Source organism: Eupeodes corollae, chromosome 2 (assembly GCF_945859685.1).
Source record: "Eupeodes corollae chromosome 2, idEupCoro1.1, whole genome shotgun sequence".
NCBI classification, from domain to species: domain Eukaryota; kingdom Metazoa; phylum Arthropoda; class Insecta; order Diptera; family Syrphidae; genus Eupeodes; species Eupeodes corollae.
The window spans coordinates 88,535,858-88,553,639 of NC_079148.1; the positions used below are offsets into that span (position 1 = coordinate 88,535,858).

At 32.7% G+C, this 17,782-nt stretch overlaps 1 protein-coding gene across 7 annotated transcripts in view; it reads left to right on the top strand.

Annotated features, from left to right (window-relative positions):
• The first annotated feature begins 10,483 nt into the window (after positions 1 to 10,483).
• LOC129944393 (rho GTPase-activating protein Graf) overlaps positions 10,484 to 17,782 on the top strand; it is a 64,490-nt gene continuing 57,191 nt past the window's right edge. The window contains exons 1-2 of one of the 7 annotated variants that reach the window (XM_056053779.1): positions 10,484 to 11,074; positions 12,141 to 12,451. In XM_056053779.1, the coding sequence (XP_055909754.1) occupies positions 12,265 to 12,451 (187 nt within the window). In that variant the 5' untranslated portion in view covers positions 10,484 to 11,074; positions 12,141 to 12,264. The other 6 variants (XM_056053782.1, XM_056053780.1, XM_056053783.1 and 3 more) reach the window with 6 other exon arrangements.

A 17,782-nucleotide genomic window follows, 5' to 3' on the forward strand; every position in this document is an offset into this window, starting at 1 on the left:
ATGGAATAAAATGTTATGTGGCGAGATTGTTGTTAATGGAACGGCGGCGGCTAATGGCTGGCAGGCGTCTGTGTAGAGATCATCTAAAGTGTACGTGCTTAAGGGGTATGGTTGTGAGATGAACTAAAACATAGAAAGGGGATGCATTTTGATCGTAACTTCAATTTCCCCTAAATAGTTTTGATTGTGAGGAAAGTGATTTAATTGATAGGTGAAGACATGCCTTGGCTTTATTTCGTATTTTATTGTTCAAATTTAAGGGAGTATTTAGAAAATAACGGGATTGAAAATGGTCATATCACAATTTCTCAAACTGTAAACGTGGAAAAGTCTACACAAAAAGAAAATAATGGTTACGGTATTAGTGTGGTTCGGAAAATGGGTGTCTACACTAACTGGAAATAAATATTGGAATGAGCCAGCATTGCCTCATGAGAGAGAGAATATTTTAAAGTACAAATTAATCGGAGTAAATTTAAGGGGGTAAACACAATAACTTAACGAACATAATCTCAAGGTACATCAATTGATTTAAATATTATGCTGGGGCCACATGATGAAGTACAATCTTAATATTAAGCCAGATGCAACTGCGAACAATGGAATAGTATTGATTTTTCAAGTATATTTAATTTGGAAATTATTGCGTTGTGTTACATTTATTTTAATTTTATATTTAATACCAGTTTTCTTTCTTTTATTTAGAGAAAAGGGATCTCGTTAATAATTTGTATAACCCTTAGGCTAGGCGCGCAAGTTAAAGAAAAAGAGTTTTTTTTAGTTTTCTGCTTTAGTTCTGTTTATTGCTGTGCTATATTCACGACTGAATTTCTAGATGTACATTTTGTAGGTTGTTCGATCAGATATATTTCACATTTATTTTTAATATGCTGATCGAACAATTTACTTAATATATTAGTTTACAATTTGATATTTTAATAATTGTCAATTTGACATTTTAATTTACTCATATTACATTTTATATTGAGCTCATTGCATATCCGTTTGGGATTGTTGGACTACAATGGTGACGAAGGTCACCATACAAATATGTAACTCGCACATGCAAATTTTTTCGAAACCAAATAGTTTGATCGTTAGTTGGCCAAACATCGCGCACATAAGAAACTCCAAAAGTAATCAACGAAATAAACCAATACACAGGAAACATTTAAAAGAGATTTCATAAAAGAGATTTCATAAGTCAACAAAAATGTCTGGATATGGATTTTTACGAATTGGTACTGATATGTGCCCTTGAATTCAAAAGACGGAATAAACCTGTTATTAAGCGAATGTCAAAAGAAAATGCCCTCAAATAATTGTGGCTACTTGAAGACTGCGATTTTTCCTTTTTTTGGTTTCCTTTCGGTTGCCAAAACGCTTTTAACACTGACATTTTTGATGGATGTTAACTTTTCAATTTTACTTTACTTATTTATTTTTAAATAAATAAATTGGGTGGCGCAACAGTCCGTTGGGAACCAGGGCCTAGTGACTTACAACTCTCAACCATTCCTGTGTGCGAGTACTGTTGTCAGGAATGGAGGGGAACAACAGTTTTAGGCCGAATCCAAACGGCTTATTTGAAAAAGCACTTTTTCATGACAAGAATTACTCTTGGAGTATTTGTCAATTCCTCGCAAGAGGCAGTACCCGTGAAAAAAAAAACTTTAAATGGCACAGGCAGGGATCGATTATTTATTTTTAGTGATTCAAATATAATAGTTCTTCAGTAACTGACTTTATACTTATACCTTCTCATACCTCAAATAAATGATATTCTTATTAAACGGATCATAAAATGACCTTATTCGTTTATTTAATAATTTATTCATTCCTTTAAACTTAATAAGTAATCGGATGAGGATCTCATGGCTTACGTGAATACTTTAGGCCAACTGAATCACTTATTTCACCAATCACTTGTAAGGCATAATTAAGCTGCTCTTTAGTTCAAGCCGCTGATAATCAAAAACGTATACGTCCTGCAATAATTTGAGTGGCAGGAAAACCAACTCCAACAACAGCTCTAATTTTGAAGAAAAGATAGACGAGCATCGGTACAACAGGAGAATCTTCATGACCATAGGTAATGACACTCATTTGGACCAACTGTCGTCGAAAATATCATGTATTCCGAGCTAGTTGCTCGATTGCGTGAATAAAAGCTCTCGAAGGCATCGTAAAGCGTAACATAGCCCTGAAAACAAATCGAATTTCAGACTCAGTCAGTTAGTTCGGGGATTTCAAATCGATTGAAATCGTCATCTTACCTCTCAAATATTTTCTTTAGCTACTTTTGGGGCACACATCAAATGATTGATGTAGCTCAAGTGGGTAATAGCAATCCACAGCGACGGCGACAGCGTTGTTTTACTCTTGACATTCCCATCTGTGGGAAAATTAATTCGTCTTCGTTTGTGGGCTACAAAATGGTTTCCGCATGTGCGTGGACTCTCATATAAGTCTAGAGTGCTCAGTTTAGAAACCAAACATTTTCGAAACCAAAGGTTCCATGTGCGCGCCTAGCCTTAAAGACAAAGCTTAACACTCGTTACACAACTAAGACCTTTAAATATGGTGGACACATTCTTTGGAGCTGTTCTTTTTACTATGTAGTTTGTCCTGTACCTTTAACTCTTAGATATCATGGGTCAGCACCCAAATATAAAAAAAAACTACATCGTAAAGCGTAACATAGCCCTGAAAACAAATCGAATTTCAGACTCAGTCAGTTAGTTCGGGGATTTCAAATCGATTGAAATCGTCATCTTACCTCTCAAATATTTTCTTTAGCTACTTTTGGGGCACACATCAAATGATTGATGTAGCTCAAGTGGGTAATAGCAATCCACAGCGACGGCGACAGCGTTGTTTTACTCTTGACATTCCCATCTGTGGGAAAATTAATTCGTCTTCGTTTGTGGGCTACAAAATGGTTTCCGCATGTGCGTGGACTCTCATATAAGTCTAGAGTGCTCAGTTTAGAAACCAAACATTTTCGAAACCAAAGGTTCCATGTGCGCGCCTAGCCTTAAAGACAAAGCTTAACACTCGTTACACAACTAAGACCTTTAAATATGGTGGACACATTCTTTGGAGCTGTTCTTTTTACTATGTAGTTTGTCCTGTACCTTTAACTCTTAGATATCATGGGTCAGCACCCAAATATAAAAAAAAACTACAAAACTATATCTCATTGTAGACGGTGAGATGCCACTCAAATAGGGGTATTTCAATAAAAATGGACTTAAAACACACAAATCCAAACCCAAGTTATAGTTTCGAGATTAGAACAATGACCTTATGGGGCGGCCGGCTCAGGCTTTCGAATTAATCTAGTAGAAAATCTGTGATTAGATATCGAAGGGGAGGTTTTGAAGACAAAACCGAAAATATCAATGAGTAATAAGTCGCGGTTGAAAGTTCATGGAAGGAAATGCCAAAGACTTGACAACTCCATGCTACGCCTATGGAATTTAATCTTTAAACCAATGTTTATAAAATAAGAATTACAAAATTAAAATAATTGTTTGCGGCAAACATGTGTTTTCATGAATAATTTTCTATTTTTGACAATGATTGCTGTAATATTTGCACTTATACTTATTTCTTCAAAGTTTTTGAAAATTAGGTAAAATGTTTTTATCTACTGAGGAGTATGATCTGTTGTTTTTCAGAATTCAAAAATGTTTGTTTTAGTCATGTATTTTACATAGAAACAGGACGAAATAAACTGTTTCAAACTTTCAATAAAGTACGCTTGATAGTAGAAAAAAGATAAAATACGTACTTTGAGTAACAAATGTTGGGATAAGTTTATTATTATCACTGGTTCTTACGTTTAAAATTAGCATTATAATATGAATTGCTAGTCGCCAACTGCGCGTTAATGTATCTATTCCTCAAAGCTACCAGTCCTTCTGTAGGCTTAGCTGAAATATGGAGAAACTTTTTGTACTTAACTTTTGTGTTTTGTTTATTTTTCCAAACTGCCTTAGTTTCTTTGAAAAAAGGGTTGCTGGTTCTCAAAAACAAGAGATGGGGTTTTAAAACTAATTATTATTATATTTTATATTTTTGCCAACAAACCTACAAGAGGGAAAGTGTAGCTTAAAAGGTGGAATCACTTTTAAATTAATATAAAGATCTTAACAACAATTTGTTTAATGATTTTTCAAAGTTCAATTCTTTATCTTCCTAATGTATGAACATAGTTTAAACCTTTATAATATCTCATAGAGTTTTTTTAAAATCTTATTAATTCTAAGTGCTAAGTAGTGTTTTTTTAAAGGATTACAAATAACATCTGTGCCCAACACCATGCAAATGAAGTAAAATTTTTTAAGCTTCATCTATATGTATGATATATGTTAAAAAACAAAAAATTGTATATTGAAAAAATTATTGTATATTGTATCATCTATATGTACACTGCGGGTCATAAGGTTAGAAGCAGGCATTTTTGAGAAGTAAAATCGATATTTCTCCCGTTACATGGTGGATTAGAAAAAAATAACTATAGTAAATGAAAGACAACTTTGTTAACAACAAAATGTAAAGTTTGGGAATATTAGAGAATTAGCTAACGGATCTTTTATGACAAATTGTCAATTGAGTCGAAAATATGCGAAAATAAATCAGGTCTAAGATTAGAAGCAGTGAACATATAAACGTTGTCTTGTGAAGTGAATTCATTTTATTTTCGGTATAAACGGTGCATTTCATAAATTAATTGTTGTTTATTGAATTTCAATAAAAATGGGCAAGACAAAATGTTTGACAGTGGAGGAAATGGCAAGAATAGATATTTATTACTCTGAAGGTCTTTCATGCCGTGTTATAGCTCGAAAAATAAATCGAAGTGATCATTGTGTCAGCAACTATTTAAAAAATCCATCATCGTATCTTAAAAACTATAAAGGAAACACTCCTCTGCCTTAACACTTCGCGAAACGTGAAATATACTTAGAATAGCGTCAAATTCATCTTTATCGGCAGCTAAAATTAGGGATAAAGCTAATGTCAAACGCACGATCCGCAATGCTAAACACATAAAGCGCCTGAAGCTTAAAAAAACCACCACTTTATGACGCAAGGAAAAAGCAACGCTTGTGTTTTTCGAAAGGTCACAAGAGCTGGGACGTGCAAAATTCAATGACTACAAATGATTGGCGGAAGGTTATTTTTTCCGACGAAAAAAAAATTAACCTAGGTGGGCCAGATGGTTATAATTATTATTTCCATGACATGAGGAAAGAGGAGCGGTTTTCAAACCGTCACCATAGCAGAGAAGGAGGCGTTATGGTCTGAGCACTATAGACTTGGTAGTCCAAGATAGTAAAATGACTGGAAAACCCTACAAAGCCTTGCTGGAATCAGTATTCCCCAAAATTACCGAGCTTTTTGGACCAATTTCATGGATTTTTCAGTAGAACAACGCTCCGATACACACAGCCCGAGAGGTAAAATCCTTCATTGCAAACCAAAACATCTACTTGCTGCCTTGGCCACCATATTCCCCGGACCTTAATATAATGGAAAATGTGTGGGGCTGGCTTACACGTAAGGTGTATGAGGGAGGGAAGCAATACGATGACAAGGAAGCGCTTATTCATAGTATCGAATTGGCCTGGAGTGAGATTTCACTGGACTACTTGGAATCTCTTTATAAATCCCTAAAAGATAGAATTTTTGAAGTTATTTTAAAGGCTGGTGGCAGCACACATTATTAAATATTTAATAAAACCCAAAAAAACGTAAACAAAATATGAATAACTGCATTTTATTTTCATTTATTTTATGTGCTTCTAATCTAATGACCCGATTTATTTTCGCATATTCTTGACTTAATTAACAATTTGTCTTAGAAGTTCAGTTAGCTTAATCTCTTCTATACCTAAAATGTATGTTGTGTAGTTAACAAAATAGTCTTTCATTAACCATAGTTATTTTTTTTTAAATCCATTATGTAACGGGAGAAATATCGATTTTATGACCCGCAGTGTATATGTTTAAATATGCTTATGAATATAATTATCTACAAATATTTGATCTAGAAATATTTGATCTTGGTTTTCATTGATAAATTAATATTTTTGAATAGATTTTTTTATCGTTTTATGTTATTTTTCGGCATTTTTATTTTTATTAAATTTTTTATTAACACGTAAATAAAAAACAATGCTAACAGTTAGCGAGCTTAAGCTACCATGACTACCAGCTCGCCTTTTATTAAATCTATTTACTTTAAAAGAAAATAAACAGATTTTGTTAAATTTTTGAGAATAAAAAAAGACATTTTGTTCCTTATTTCAAGCATAGTTAAAAAAGTACTTAAGAAAAGTAACTTCTTTTAAACAAAATGACTCAAGCTTCTCTTTTTTGTTTTTTTAAAAATAATTCGTGAATATAGTTGAAAAAAGCCTAGTACAATGGTTTTTTGAGAAAAACAAAAAAAGGCCATTATCGACATTTTAAGAGTCGATATTTTTAAAATATTACTGTAAAAAAAGACAGTCGATTACTTTGGATTAAATCAAAAATATTCCTATAATTTTTTTAAATTTATGAGTGATTTAATTTATGATCTCATTTCAACTTTAAAGCTGGACATACGTGACGGAGCTAATTGACTCAGATCCATTTGGAGCCGGTCTAATTGCAAAAGTTCCTAATTTGCCGGTACGTGACTGTTTACCTCTGCCGGTTTACCTCTGGTAAGTTTACCTCCAGAGCAGGTAAGGTAGTTTAAATGTGGCTTATTTTGCTTATATTATCCTTCTTTAGTAATGGAAAATCCGATCTTTCTGTTTTTGGCGTTTTATATTACAGTGCCACTCGGCCGTGAGTATTTTGCATTTTCTGTGAACATTTCTTCCTTAAAATGATTGAATTCTAGTAAATATTCATACAACACAAAAAAATACAAAAACTTACTTACATATCAGTTTGAATATTTTGCTTTATAAAATTGCATTGTGGAAGTGTCATAATTTATTTCATAAAGAATGAAAATAAAGAACAGCAGGAACGAAAAAAAAAACTAAATGTCAAAAGTTTTCAATTAGAACGTAGTTTTGAAAATAATAAACTACCTTACCTACTCTGGAGGTAAGCCATCCGGAGGTAAACTGGCGGCGGTAAACTACCCAGAGGTAAACTGGCAGAGGTAAACCAGTAGAGTTTATTGCTCGATGACAAAAGTATTTAAAATTTATCTTTAAAAAAAACTACGTATTTCAAAAGGTTTGCATTAAATACTCTTTATTGTTTTTCTTTATATTAAAATGACGTCACAATGTTTTAATTAGAGTTAGTTTGCATTCAATGAAATGCTTTCTTTTTACAAACGAACTTCTCAGCTTTCTGAGCAGCAAAACAACTTATAGTAATTGCATCGAAATCCAATTTCCTTGCCAAAGGTGCTTCGTTGTATAGTGTAGCAAGTCCGGAAACACGATCTTGTGATTAGCACCAACGATAAAAATTCTTTGTTCGCAAAATGAACGTTCGCAACTAGCTACGGTCACAGGTATATTGGAAAACAGACGGAGAGAAACACAAATTTTGGGGAAAATCGTCTCCAAGTTCTGGGAATAAAAAGCATTGGCTTCATAAAGTGTTTCAGATGAATTACTTCTTCTTTCAACTCTTGAGACACATGCGAGTTCTTGTACATATATGCAATGTAAATAAATCCGAAAAATCTGTAAGGATTCTTCTTACCCCTCGAAAGTTCAAAGACTCCTCATTTTACTCTTCTGTATCACTCAAAAATGCATCTCTTTTTATAAAAAAAAACCTTTATTCTTAGTGAAAATGGTACAAGTTAATCCATTTAAGAAGAAAAACGTCAGAGAAAATGCTGTCGTGTGTGCGAACGAAAGCTTTTGTTCGTGTGTGCGATACAGAATGTCACTTCTGATTTTTCAAATAGTTTTTCACAAATTTTGACATATACCTAGAAACTAAATCTGTCATTTTAGGTGAAATGCATGTGTTCTTACGACTGTAATCGTTCATAAGTATGTACGTACAAAATTAACATTTTTGGTGGTCGCAAATATCTCAGGATCAGACATTGCTATTGACTATAAGTATATAAGTACATTGTATTCTGGGGCCCTATTTTCTTATGCACTTTCGAATAAACGAGGAAATACGTAACTCGAAAGTAAAATTTAAAACAAGGCAAAATCGAAAATAATCATTCTACATCAAATGTGTTTGCAAGCGAAGTTTTTTTTGTTAAAGTGTAAGTAAAATGATAAATATGAGTTTCATCTACCACCTCAACTACACCGGGAATTCGTGTTTTTTGCCAGTTGCGTTTGGACTTTCATTTCTCTTCCTCATTCATTTCAAAGTTCATCACCATCGGGCACATGACTCTCTCGATTGGCGTCAAAACTTCGGCAAGTATTTTTAACATGCGTCAAGCTTTCTTGTCACCACCGATATGGTTTTGGTAACCTCCTGTTACCAAAAACTTGAATGCTGCTGATAACTTAATGATAATCAGAACAACATTTTGTCTTCTGCGAGTAGTCATGTCGGATGATATGGTGTTAAGTAAGTCTTTAGAAAGACGATATTTCTTAACAAAACAAAAGTATATATTTTTCATTAAGAATGCGTTCAAATATTCTACCGTATATATATGTACAAACCTTTTCTCATTCAGCTACATTATGTTGGAATTATCTCTTCTTCTTCTATTTTTAATTTCCTAGTACCGTTTTTCATTTCCTTGCAATTTAAACCAAATTCCAACGGTGTATATTTTTATAATGATTATTCTTGTCCAAAAATTTGATATTTTCTGTTTTTAAAACTGTCAAACAATTCGATCTCGTTTGAAAGTACAAATTGTTTGAAAACAAGTTGGTATAACCGGCATCTGGTTTTACTTTCATACGTAGTACGATTTAAAAGTAGAATAGTAAATAAGTTTAGAAGACAATCAAAAGTAGAATCGAGTTACATTGTACAGATTTGGTATGAATTTGGAAATGAACTTCAATTAGTTCGGAAATTATCTCCGCATCTTCCCTATCATCCATATCAGCGGTCTCGGCACAATCCTAATGTATTCAATTAAATCTAAATAAAAAAGTCAAGTTACTGAACGAACACTTTTATAAAAACACTTTTTTATTTCTGCTGAACTAATGTTTGTTTCCTTCCATTTGGTTTTATGAAATTCACTTTTTTTAAATTGTTTCTAATAAATTTACTTTTCAAATACAAACACTTTATAATTTACGAAACTTGAAATAAAAAGGACTGTCAAAGTTGAGTCGTGATCTAAAAGTCAAGGTGTAATAGTTCGTGATTGGAAGATAAGTCATGAGCACAACTCATGAGTCAATGAGTAATAGCAGTTCTACCCGGCGGTTCATTCACTCCAAATGGATCAAAGCCAATCCGAACCACCGAAGATTCCCCACACACGGCCACATTTGGATCGGCTTGGGCTCGTTTCATTCTACACGGTTTTGACCGTACGACAAAAACCGCACGGCATTAAGCGTACAGTAAAACACGATATATGCAGGGTTCCTGTGCTTAGTATACTAGTAATCGTGTCTTAAATTGACTGATCGAACTCTGCCACACGAATAAAATCGTATTATGCAACTAAGATTATCGTGTGTATATTATGCTCTTCTTTACGCCTCTAACAAAATGTCGCCATCCGGTTTTTGCTGTATGGTCAAAACAGTGTAGTGTAAAATGAGCCTTAAGCCTTAGGCTCGTACGTGACAAAATGCATGTTTTCACATCATACGATTTTATTCGTGTAGCAGAGTTCGATCAGCCACTTAAAAACACGATTACTTGTGATTACTTTTTACTTAATTACTTGTGATTAAAATTAACATATATAGTGTAAATAATGAAGGAATTAGATGTTGAATTTTTAATTATTCTCGTGCAAGAGAGACCAGTGTTGTGGGACGAAGGTTTAGAAACATACAAAGATAGGAATGCTACAAAAATTGCCTGGCGAGAAGTTTTAATAAAACTAAACCTGTGAAAAACTATACTAAGCACAGGAAACCTGCATATATAGTGTTTTAGCGTACGGTTAAAACCGTATAATGAGTAATTAGCTATTGATCCAGTATATGACGTCCGAGTTTTTGCCGTACGGTCAAAACGGTGTAGTGTGAAACGAGCCTTGGGCTCATTTGGATCTTTGCAAGAACACATGAACGCGGCTGACATGTAACCTCTCGGCATCAGCAACACGAACAGTTTTTCCAGTACTATAATGCAACAGTTCATCCATTCCAGTCTTCCAAAATTAAAAATAACAATTTCTCCAGCGGAATGAACCATTCACCAACACAATCAAAAACAAAAGAGAACACGAAATAAAAAACTTGTTTTCCACATTCCAATAACATTTCTTTGATGCAATTCATTTCAGTATCTCTGAGTATTCAGTATTCCATTCCAATTCACGAATTCAGTTCACTTTAAGCGGTCGGGGTTTTGAGAACTGAAACCGAGAGAAGAAGTCAGATTAGAATAAAAAAATACCCATCTAGCTGAAAAATTTTTCGTGTTTCATTGTTTTATTCGTTTATTATTACTTTCTATTTGGGAAAATAATACATAATGTAAAATATATACCTGGTTCAAACGTATATTCAGCCTCGCAAAAACCCTAAAACTCTAAGTGGAGTACCGAATGATAACAAAAGTGCAACCTTCCCCGCTTTTACACAGAAAAAGAAATAAAATAATAGAGAAGTTCAATCAAAGTAGTGTGTGACAACAACGACGGTGACGAGAGACGCAGACGACCGACAACCGACGTTCAACCAAAACCAAGGCAATTTGTTGCTTTGGAACTCGTAGCTCGTACCTACATATTTAAAAACCATTTTTGTTATCTTCTTGTTTTTATTTTTTAACGAAATTCAAAAAGTTGCTCGCCTCGATATTGGTTCACAGAGTAAAGTGAATAAATAAAGAAAAAAGTGATAAATATACAAGAAAACAGCCATCGTTTCTTTTGGGTTCGTTTCGTGTGATAAGATCAAAATCTGATTCCTGTGTAATTATTGTTTTTTTTTTCTTCTGTTTAAGTTTTATTCTAGTTTTAAATTGCTTTTATTTTATTTTCTCCTCTTCCTATGGTGTTTTGTTTTGGTCTTAAAATGCATAATCATAAATAAAAAAAATTCATCAATCTGCTTTTATGTGTAAAGATAAAGACTCAGGAGATGAGCGAGAGGAAGTGAAATTTTAAGATAAATTAAAATAAAAAAAAAAATCCCAATCCCTGTGCCTCCGGTCTTAAGTTTCCGTTCCCGTTCTATTGGAACTTGAAACCACTCCAAAGGAATTTTTCCTTCGTGTTTGCGAAACCTGGATGTGGACATTCTAGAATTCCAAGATCTCAACAACACTTCAACTCCACTCATAACTTAAAACAAAATGAACAAACTGCACTTAAGCCGAGTTGATGAGACAACTCTACTCTGCGCTGCGTCTAAAATACAGTAAAGGCCTCACGTTCCGTTCACGTTCATTCTCGGCCAACACAACAAATATAATAATTCATCATGAACAAAAAACGTCAGAATTATAAAAATTAGTGAATATTCTAGTTGAAACAAAAAAGAAGAGAAATTAAAAAAAAAATACAAAATTTCGCGATCAATAAGCAACAAAAACTAATTAAAAATTAGCAATTTATTGTGAAACGAAAAAGTGAGAAGATTATTTATATAATTGTTGATCAGCCCGCTCACCTGTGGTGGAGGATGGTGGTTGGATGTTTTCGTTTCTACAGCCCAACTATTATCGTCGACGTCATCGTTGCAAAAACAACAATATTGCTGCTGTTGATCACCATCATCAACATATTCATCATTTTCCAGCAGCAGCAACAGCAGCAACAATTATAGTAGTGTTTTCTTTTTATCTCTGTGTTTCCTTTGTTTTTTGTTTTTATTTTGTTATATCTTAAGAAAGTTCAAAGTTAAAACAAAAATTTGCATCAATCTTTCTCTAGAGTAGATTAATTAATTATTTTTCCTTTATTTTTTTCTTTATTCTGTCTTGCTGCCTTGCTTAACGTTGTACCTATTTACCTGTTATTTAAAAAAAAACAACAGTTATTGTCTGTAAAACAAAATATAGTATTTACCTACATATTTATTTTATGTTTGACGACTTTTTGTCCCGTCCCTCGCTGATAAATTTATATCTTTTCGCGTTATATTGCATATGTAAACAAAAATGAAGAACGGGAAAATGGGTGGTGGAACGCGTCGTGGTCTTGAACCACTCGAATTCGAAGAATGCATTGTGGATAGTCCAGAGTTTCGAGATAACTTAACACGACACGAAAAGGAATTGGACCACACTAGTCATCAAATTAAGAGAATAATCAAGGAGGTCAAGGACCTTATGAATGCGGCTAAAGGTGAGTTGAATAAATGCCTGAATGTACCTACATACATACCTTTTTTATTTCTTTGTTGCTGATCATAGCAGGAGGCGAAACGGATATTTTTGTTTTTAGAAAAGTTTTGTTATTTTCGATTTAAAATTATTTAGCATTTTTGTTGATTTTAACTTAAAAATAAATGTTATCGAATTCTAGGTTGTATGTCTCTAAATAAGTGTCAACAAATTAAGATTAAAGTTCCCAATTATTTATCAAACTTTGTTTCGCTAAAATGCAGAAAACTGTTTTTAAAAAATGATAACTTGGACTGATGGTTTCAAAAATATATTTTTTTATTTCAAAACACCAAAATCAAATTTCAGGGCACACTGGCTATTGATGACTTTATCGCCACACTTAGATCAATGTAGACGCAAATTGATACCCCTAATTATTGAACTTCCTTAAAAGGGTCTTAAAATCTCTGTAACTATGGGTTGCCTTGTTTTAGACATTTATAATCTTTGGTGAATCGTAGTAGGATGCTTTTTGAAATATCTTTAAGTGCTTCAAGATTATTAAAGGAGTATCGGCCTAAGAATGTATTTCTAGTGTGGCATTGTGCTAGGCAGTGTCATAAGAAGTGTACTTTGTAGGTACTTCTTGTTTTTTTTTATATTGTACGCGCACTCAAAGGTGTATGAATACCCTTATTATACACAGTACGAGTAATAAGGAAGGGAGGATAGAATTTGAAAGGAGATACCGATGCATTCCTCATCAATGCAACCTTTGCGCATGTCATTGGGAGTTAGCCGTATTTTCTATTTATGGTAACCCAGCAGGTAGTGACCTATTGTTATGCTTACAAGGATCCGATTTTTTTTCTAGATGCATAATCGAGCGGGATTTTGGTTTGTTGTACTTGGGCCATAATATCCTGGCCGTGAAACAGGTTTCAAGGCATTTTCATCATTCATTGGTTTCATGGAGTAGCTTTTTTGTAATGTCAAGTTTGAAGAGAGTACGATAACTCAGGCGACAAAGTTAAATGACGGATTTTTATAGAACAGTTAAAAACATGTGATGGGGGGTCTATCTCCCACTGTTTAGGCGGTAGGGGCAATTTAAAAAAATATCTACGTTAAATGAAAAAAAAAATTAAAAAATATTGGTAATATTTACAACTAAGTTTTACACATTTTTTTAAAGCCAACATTTTGTCTATTAGCTTGTTTTTAAGTCAAGTCAAAACTATGCATAGTTTTTGAAAAAATTGTTTTAAACTCGAAATTTGTGCAAAAACAAGTTGTTATTTGTTTTTGATCAAAAACTGAAAACTAGATGATTTTATGTCTTCTAGTTCTTGAGAAAATGGCAGAAAGAACCCCCCCCCTTTCCATAGTAAAAAATGCTTCTTTTCAACTGTTCTTAAAAAATCCGGTATAATATCTTGTCGCCTGTGTTATCGTACTCTTGCCACAAGTTTAAATTCACAAGATGAGCTATGGTTGAGTCTATACTGGATTGGTTGAGTGTTGTACCAATCCTCGCCAGCTCATATAGCTCATATAATTATCTCGTTCCTAAATACATCGATGTGACCTGGTACCTAGCTAAGAATAATGTTATGCTGCGAGGCAAGAACCGTAAGTTCGATTTCAATGCTGTTTGGTTTGAAAGATGAGGCTCAGATCGGAAGGTATGAAGAAGTTGACTAGATTGCCTATCGTAGGCTTAGGATGAATTTTATATCCGATTATCTTCATTATGTTTAAAACAGGTCAGCTTTTTTGACATTAAGTATAATTCAGTGGTGCGTTCTTTCTTCTTCTAACTATTACCCGTGTTTTGTTCGAAAACCTATCACAAGTATAGTAGGATTTTACAAACAAAAATACTATCCAAAGTATGAATACTACCGATAAGAGTTAAAGTAGAATCTTAATATGGATGGGTTTTTTATTTATACGAGCCTCGAATGGATCTTATGCGATTTTTCTCAAATGTTGGTACGATTGATATTGCATTTGTATCTTGATGGCTGTGTTCGTTGAGAAGTTGATCTGATCCAGATCAGATCATGATAATAAAACAGCATTGGATCATCATATTTTTATTACTTAAAGTTTGGTAGCAGTGTCAAATTTGTTCTTTCAAAATAAAGAAAAAATAAAAACAATCAAAACCCAAAAATTTGGTTTTGGTTTCTTTAGTTTCTTCTGCACTCCAGATTCTACTTGGCCTAAAAATAAAATAAAATTTGATGAATGCAATACGAGATTTTAATTTACAAATTACATAAATACTTACAATTTTTTTGTGCTTTCCATTTTGTGTGGTTGCAGATTTGGGAATTGTTTGACGTTTAAAGCAGAGTTGCTCATGAATATTTGTTTGTTGTTCTTTTTAGGGAAAAATGATATCCATTAATTGGGATTAATATACATTTTTTGCACCTATTCATTTTAAGTTCACTAATTTATGTTTTATTTTATCAAAGGTTTTTGTTTTGTGTGTTTGATATAAAAATTAAATAAAAATGAAATTGCTTACTTTCTATAATATTTTTTTTGTCAGTCTGATGGAAATGTAACTATGACTGTAGTTGGTAGTGATACCAACATTTACATGTTATATTACAAATTGCATCCCTCTCTGTGCGAAATAGAGAAATAAATTTTGGATTTCAAATTAAGATCCAAATACAAATCTGGATCTTGATTTGTTGTTGTAATGCATCTAAACCCATGATCTGGTTTAGATCATGGTGATAATAAAACGCGGCTATTATCTAAGTTAAGATTAAAAAAGTCTTTTTGGTGTTTCCACTGCACAAGAAGATTCAAAAATGTTAAGTTTGATAGCACTTTCAAAAATGCAAATGGTGTTTTGATGTTGATTTGTGTTAAACAATGAACTGAATATAAAGAACTTATAAGAATACGCTATCTACTCCATATGCAATTTTTTGTTTTTTTTTACACAAACATGCAATAAACATACCATAATGCATTATCTGTAAAACCAACTCCTCCACACAGGTTTTTCTTCACCAATTTTGAATAGACTCCGATCCCCGACCGGAATCGAGTAAATCAAGCTCATTTCAATTCGATTCAGTTATATAAAGAATTGAAACCAATAACACATGTTAATGTAATATTCTACGAACAAACCACCTTCTTGAAGTTTTTATTTTATGTCAAAGCTGCAATTGTAAAATTAACTTTTTTTTTATAGAATCTTAATTTCCAGATGTTTTCTTACCATTAACTAACTGGATTGCTTAATTGGGATACCTTCTAATATTCGACTGCAAACAATATCTCAATCCATATAATTTCAATTAACATAATTTATTTTGTTTTACCAACAATTATGAAATTTTAAAATCAATTTTCAGATTTCTTCAAAATTAACGATATGGTTAATTAGCTGTTTTTTGTCAAATGGCTACACTAACCAGAATTTCTTTTAAAGCTTTAGACTTTTTTTGTGGGACAGCTTTTCTTTTACAAGTAAAAAAGTCACAAAAAGGTATCCGGATACCCTATATATCTGAGATTGAACGTAGTCATTGTCGTTCTCAAACATCAAGATATATGCATTGTTAAAGTTTCAAATAGTCACGATCTGTAAAATTGTGCAACTCAGTTTTCTGAGATGAGTTAAAAGTGTTGACCTTATAAAGTGAATAATTTCGTTACTAACAAGCAATTTTGCTTCATCTCGAAGAAAAACGATAAAATTTAAGAGAAATTCGTCATCTAAATGAAATACCCAATTTTCAACAATATTTTTCGTAAATTCATCTCTTTGCTTTTAATCTTTTTATTGCAAAATATAACTAAATATTTGGTACAGGATATCTTTTAAAACATACAATATTTATCTCATATATGGCCTAGAATCATCAAAGTGCAGAATTGGCTTTGCTAGCAATTTAATAAAATACTTACTTACCTGTTTTGTTTGTCCATAAAACAATATAATTTATTAATAAAGTTAATTTTAAATTAAATCAATATACACGCATAGAAAATCATTTCGTAACGCGTCCTAATTTACAATCTTCAACAACAAGTCCAAAATATGACTTTAAAATGTTGGATATTTAACCCCGGTAATTACTTAATCGACCGTATTTTGTTTGTATACAAAATCTAGTTTTAGAAAGGATACTAAAATATCATTTATTTTTAACTATAAAAATGAAAAAATAGTTTGTCCGATACCGCACAAGTCATTTCAGTGAGCATATCGATAATCGATCAAAAAATAATTTTAAGTAAACGCAGCCATTTGGTGTCAAACACCAGTTGAGGAAGACAACAATAACAAAGTCGGCTGTCAAAGTATTTATCGTAAAATAAATTATATCTAAATGGTAAGTACCTTTCTATTCATTATTCGTAGAGCGTTCATCAATAGTCTGTCACTCCGTGAACGTATTTATTACATTTAATTATTGCGACACGAAATAATAAAGTATCCTCAAATACTTTAATGTTGACAATGTCAGATCGCATTTAAGAAGACCGCCGTATAATCAAAGAGGTCGCTTATTTGAAATTGTCATTTCGTGATCTGTCATTTCGGAAACGTTCCCGGATATGATTTGGCGTATTTTCTTTGTAAAAGATTTTTCATTATTGCTTATTTAATATACATAGTTATATAATATACCCATGTTATTAAACAAAGCTTAAATTATGTGCTTTGTTTTGTTCTTGTTGATTTGATCAAACTTAAAGAAACGTTCCCGAATTGATGGTTTCTGTAAGATATTCAATACTAAAAAAGTATAGAATTCTGTGCGCTGCCCTGTCAAAGTTCATTAATATACACATTTTTAAACAGTATAAGCTAAAAGTCATCATTGTGATTGTAGCTTGCAATTTTTTTTTTGTTATAAAACCAATTTTGAAATTTTCAACCATGGTGATTTTGAGCCATATAACTGGTCACTATGCCTTCTGAAAAGTGACCTAGATTTATATATAACTGGTTACTATGCTTTCTGAAAAGTGCTGACGTAGACTCCAGTGCTAATATGATCACAAGTTTAATTCTTTTGGAAATAATAACTTTCATGCTGAAAAGGGCAATAAATATCGCAATATCCCAAAGGCCACTGCTAATATACCTTTATCTTACCAAACAGAGAACTACTCTTAACCAAAACAATTATTAAAACTCTCGCCTCTGGGAATCCCTACTACTGGAGCCAGCCGTACTATCATGCGCAGGGGTTCGTTCTTTAGATGTGCTACATGAATGTGGAATACCTTAAAACACTATTAATCAGTCATTGCAATGTTCAGTAGTTTAAAATCAATGTTTTTTTTAACTAATATTTATTTT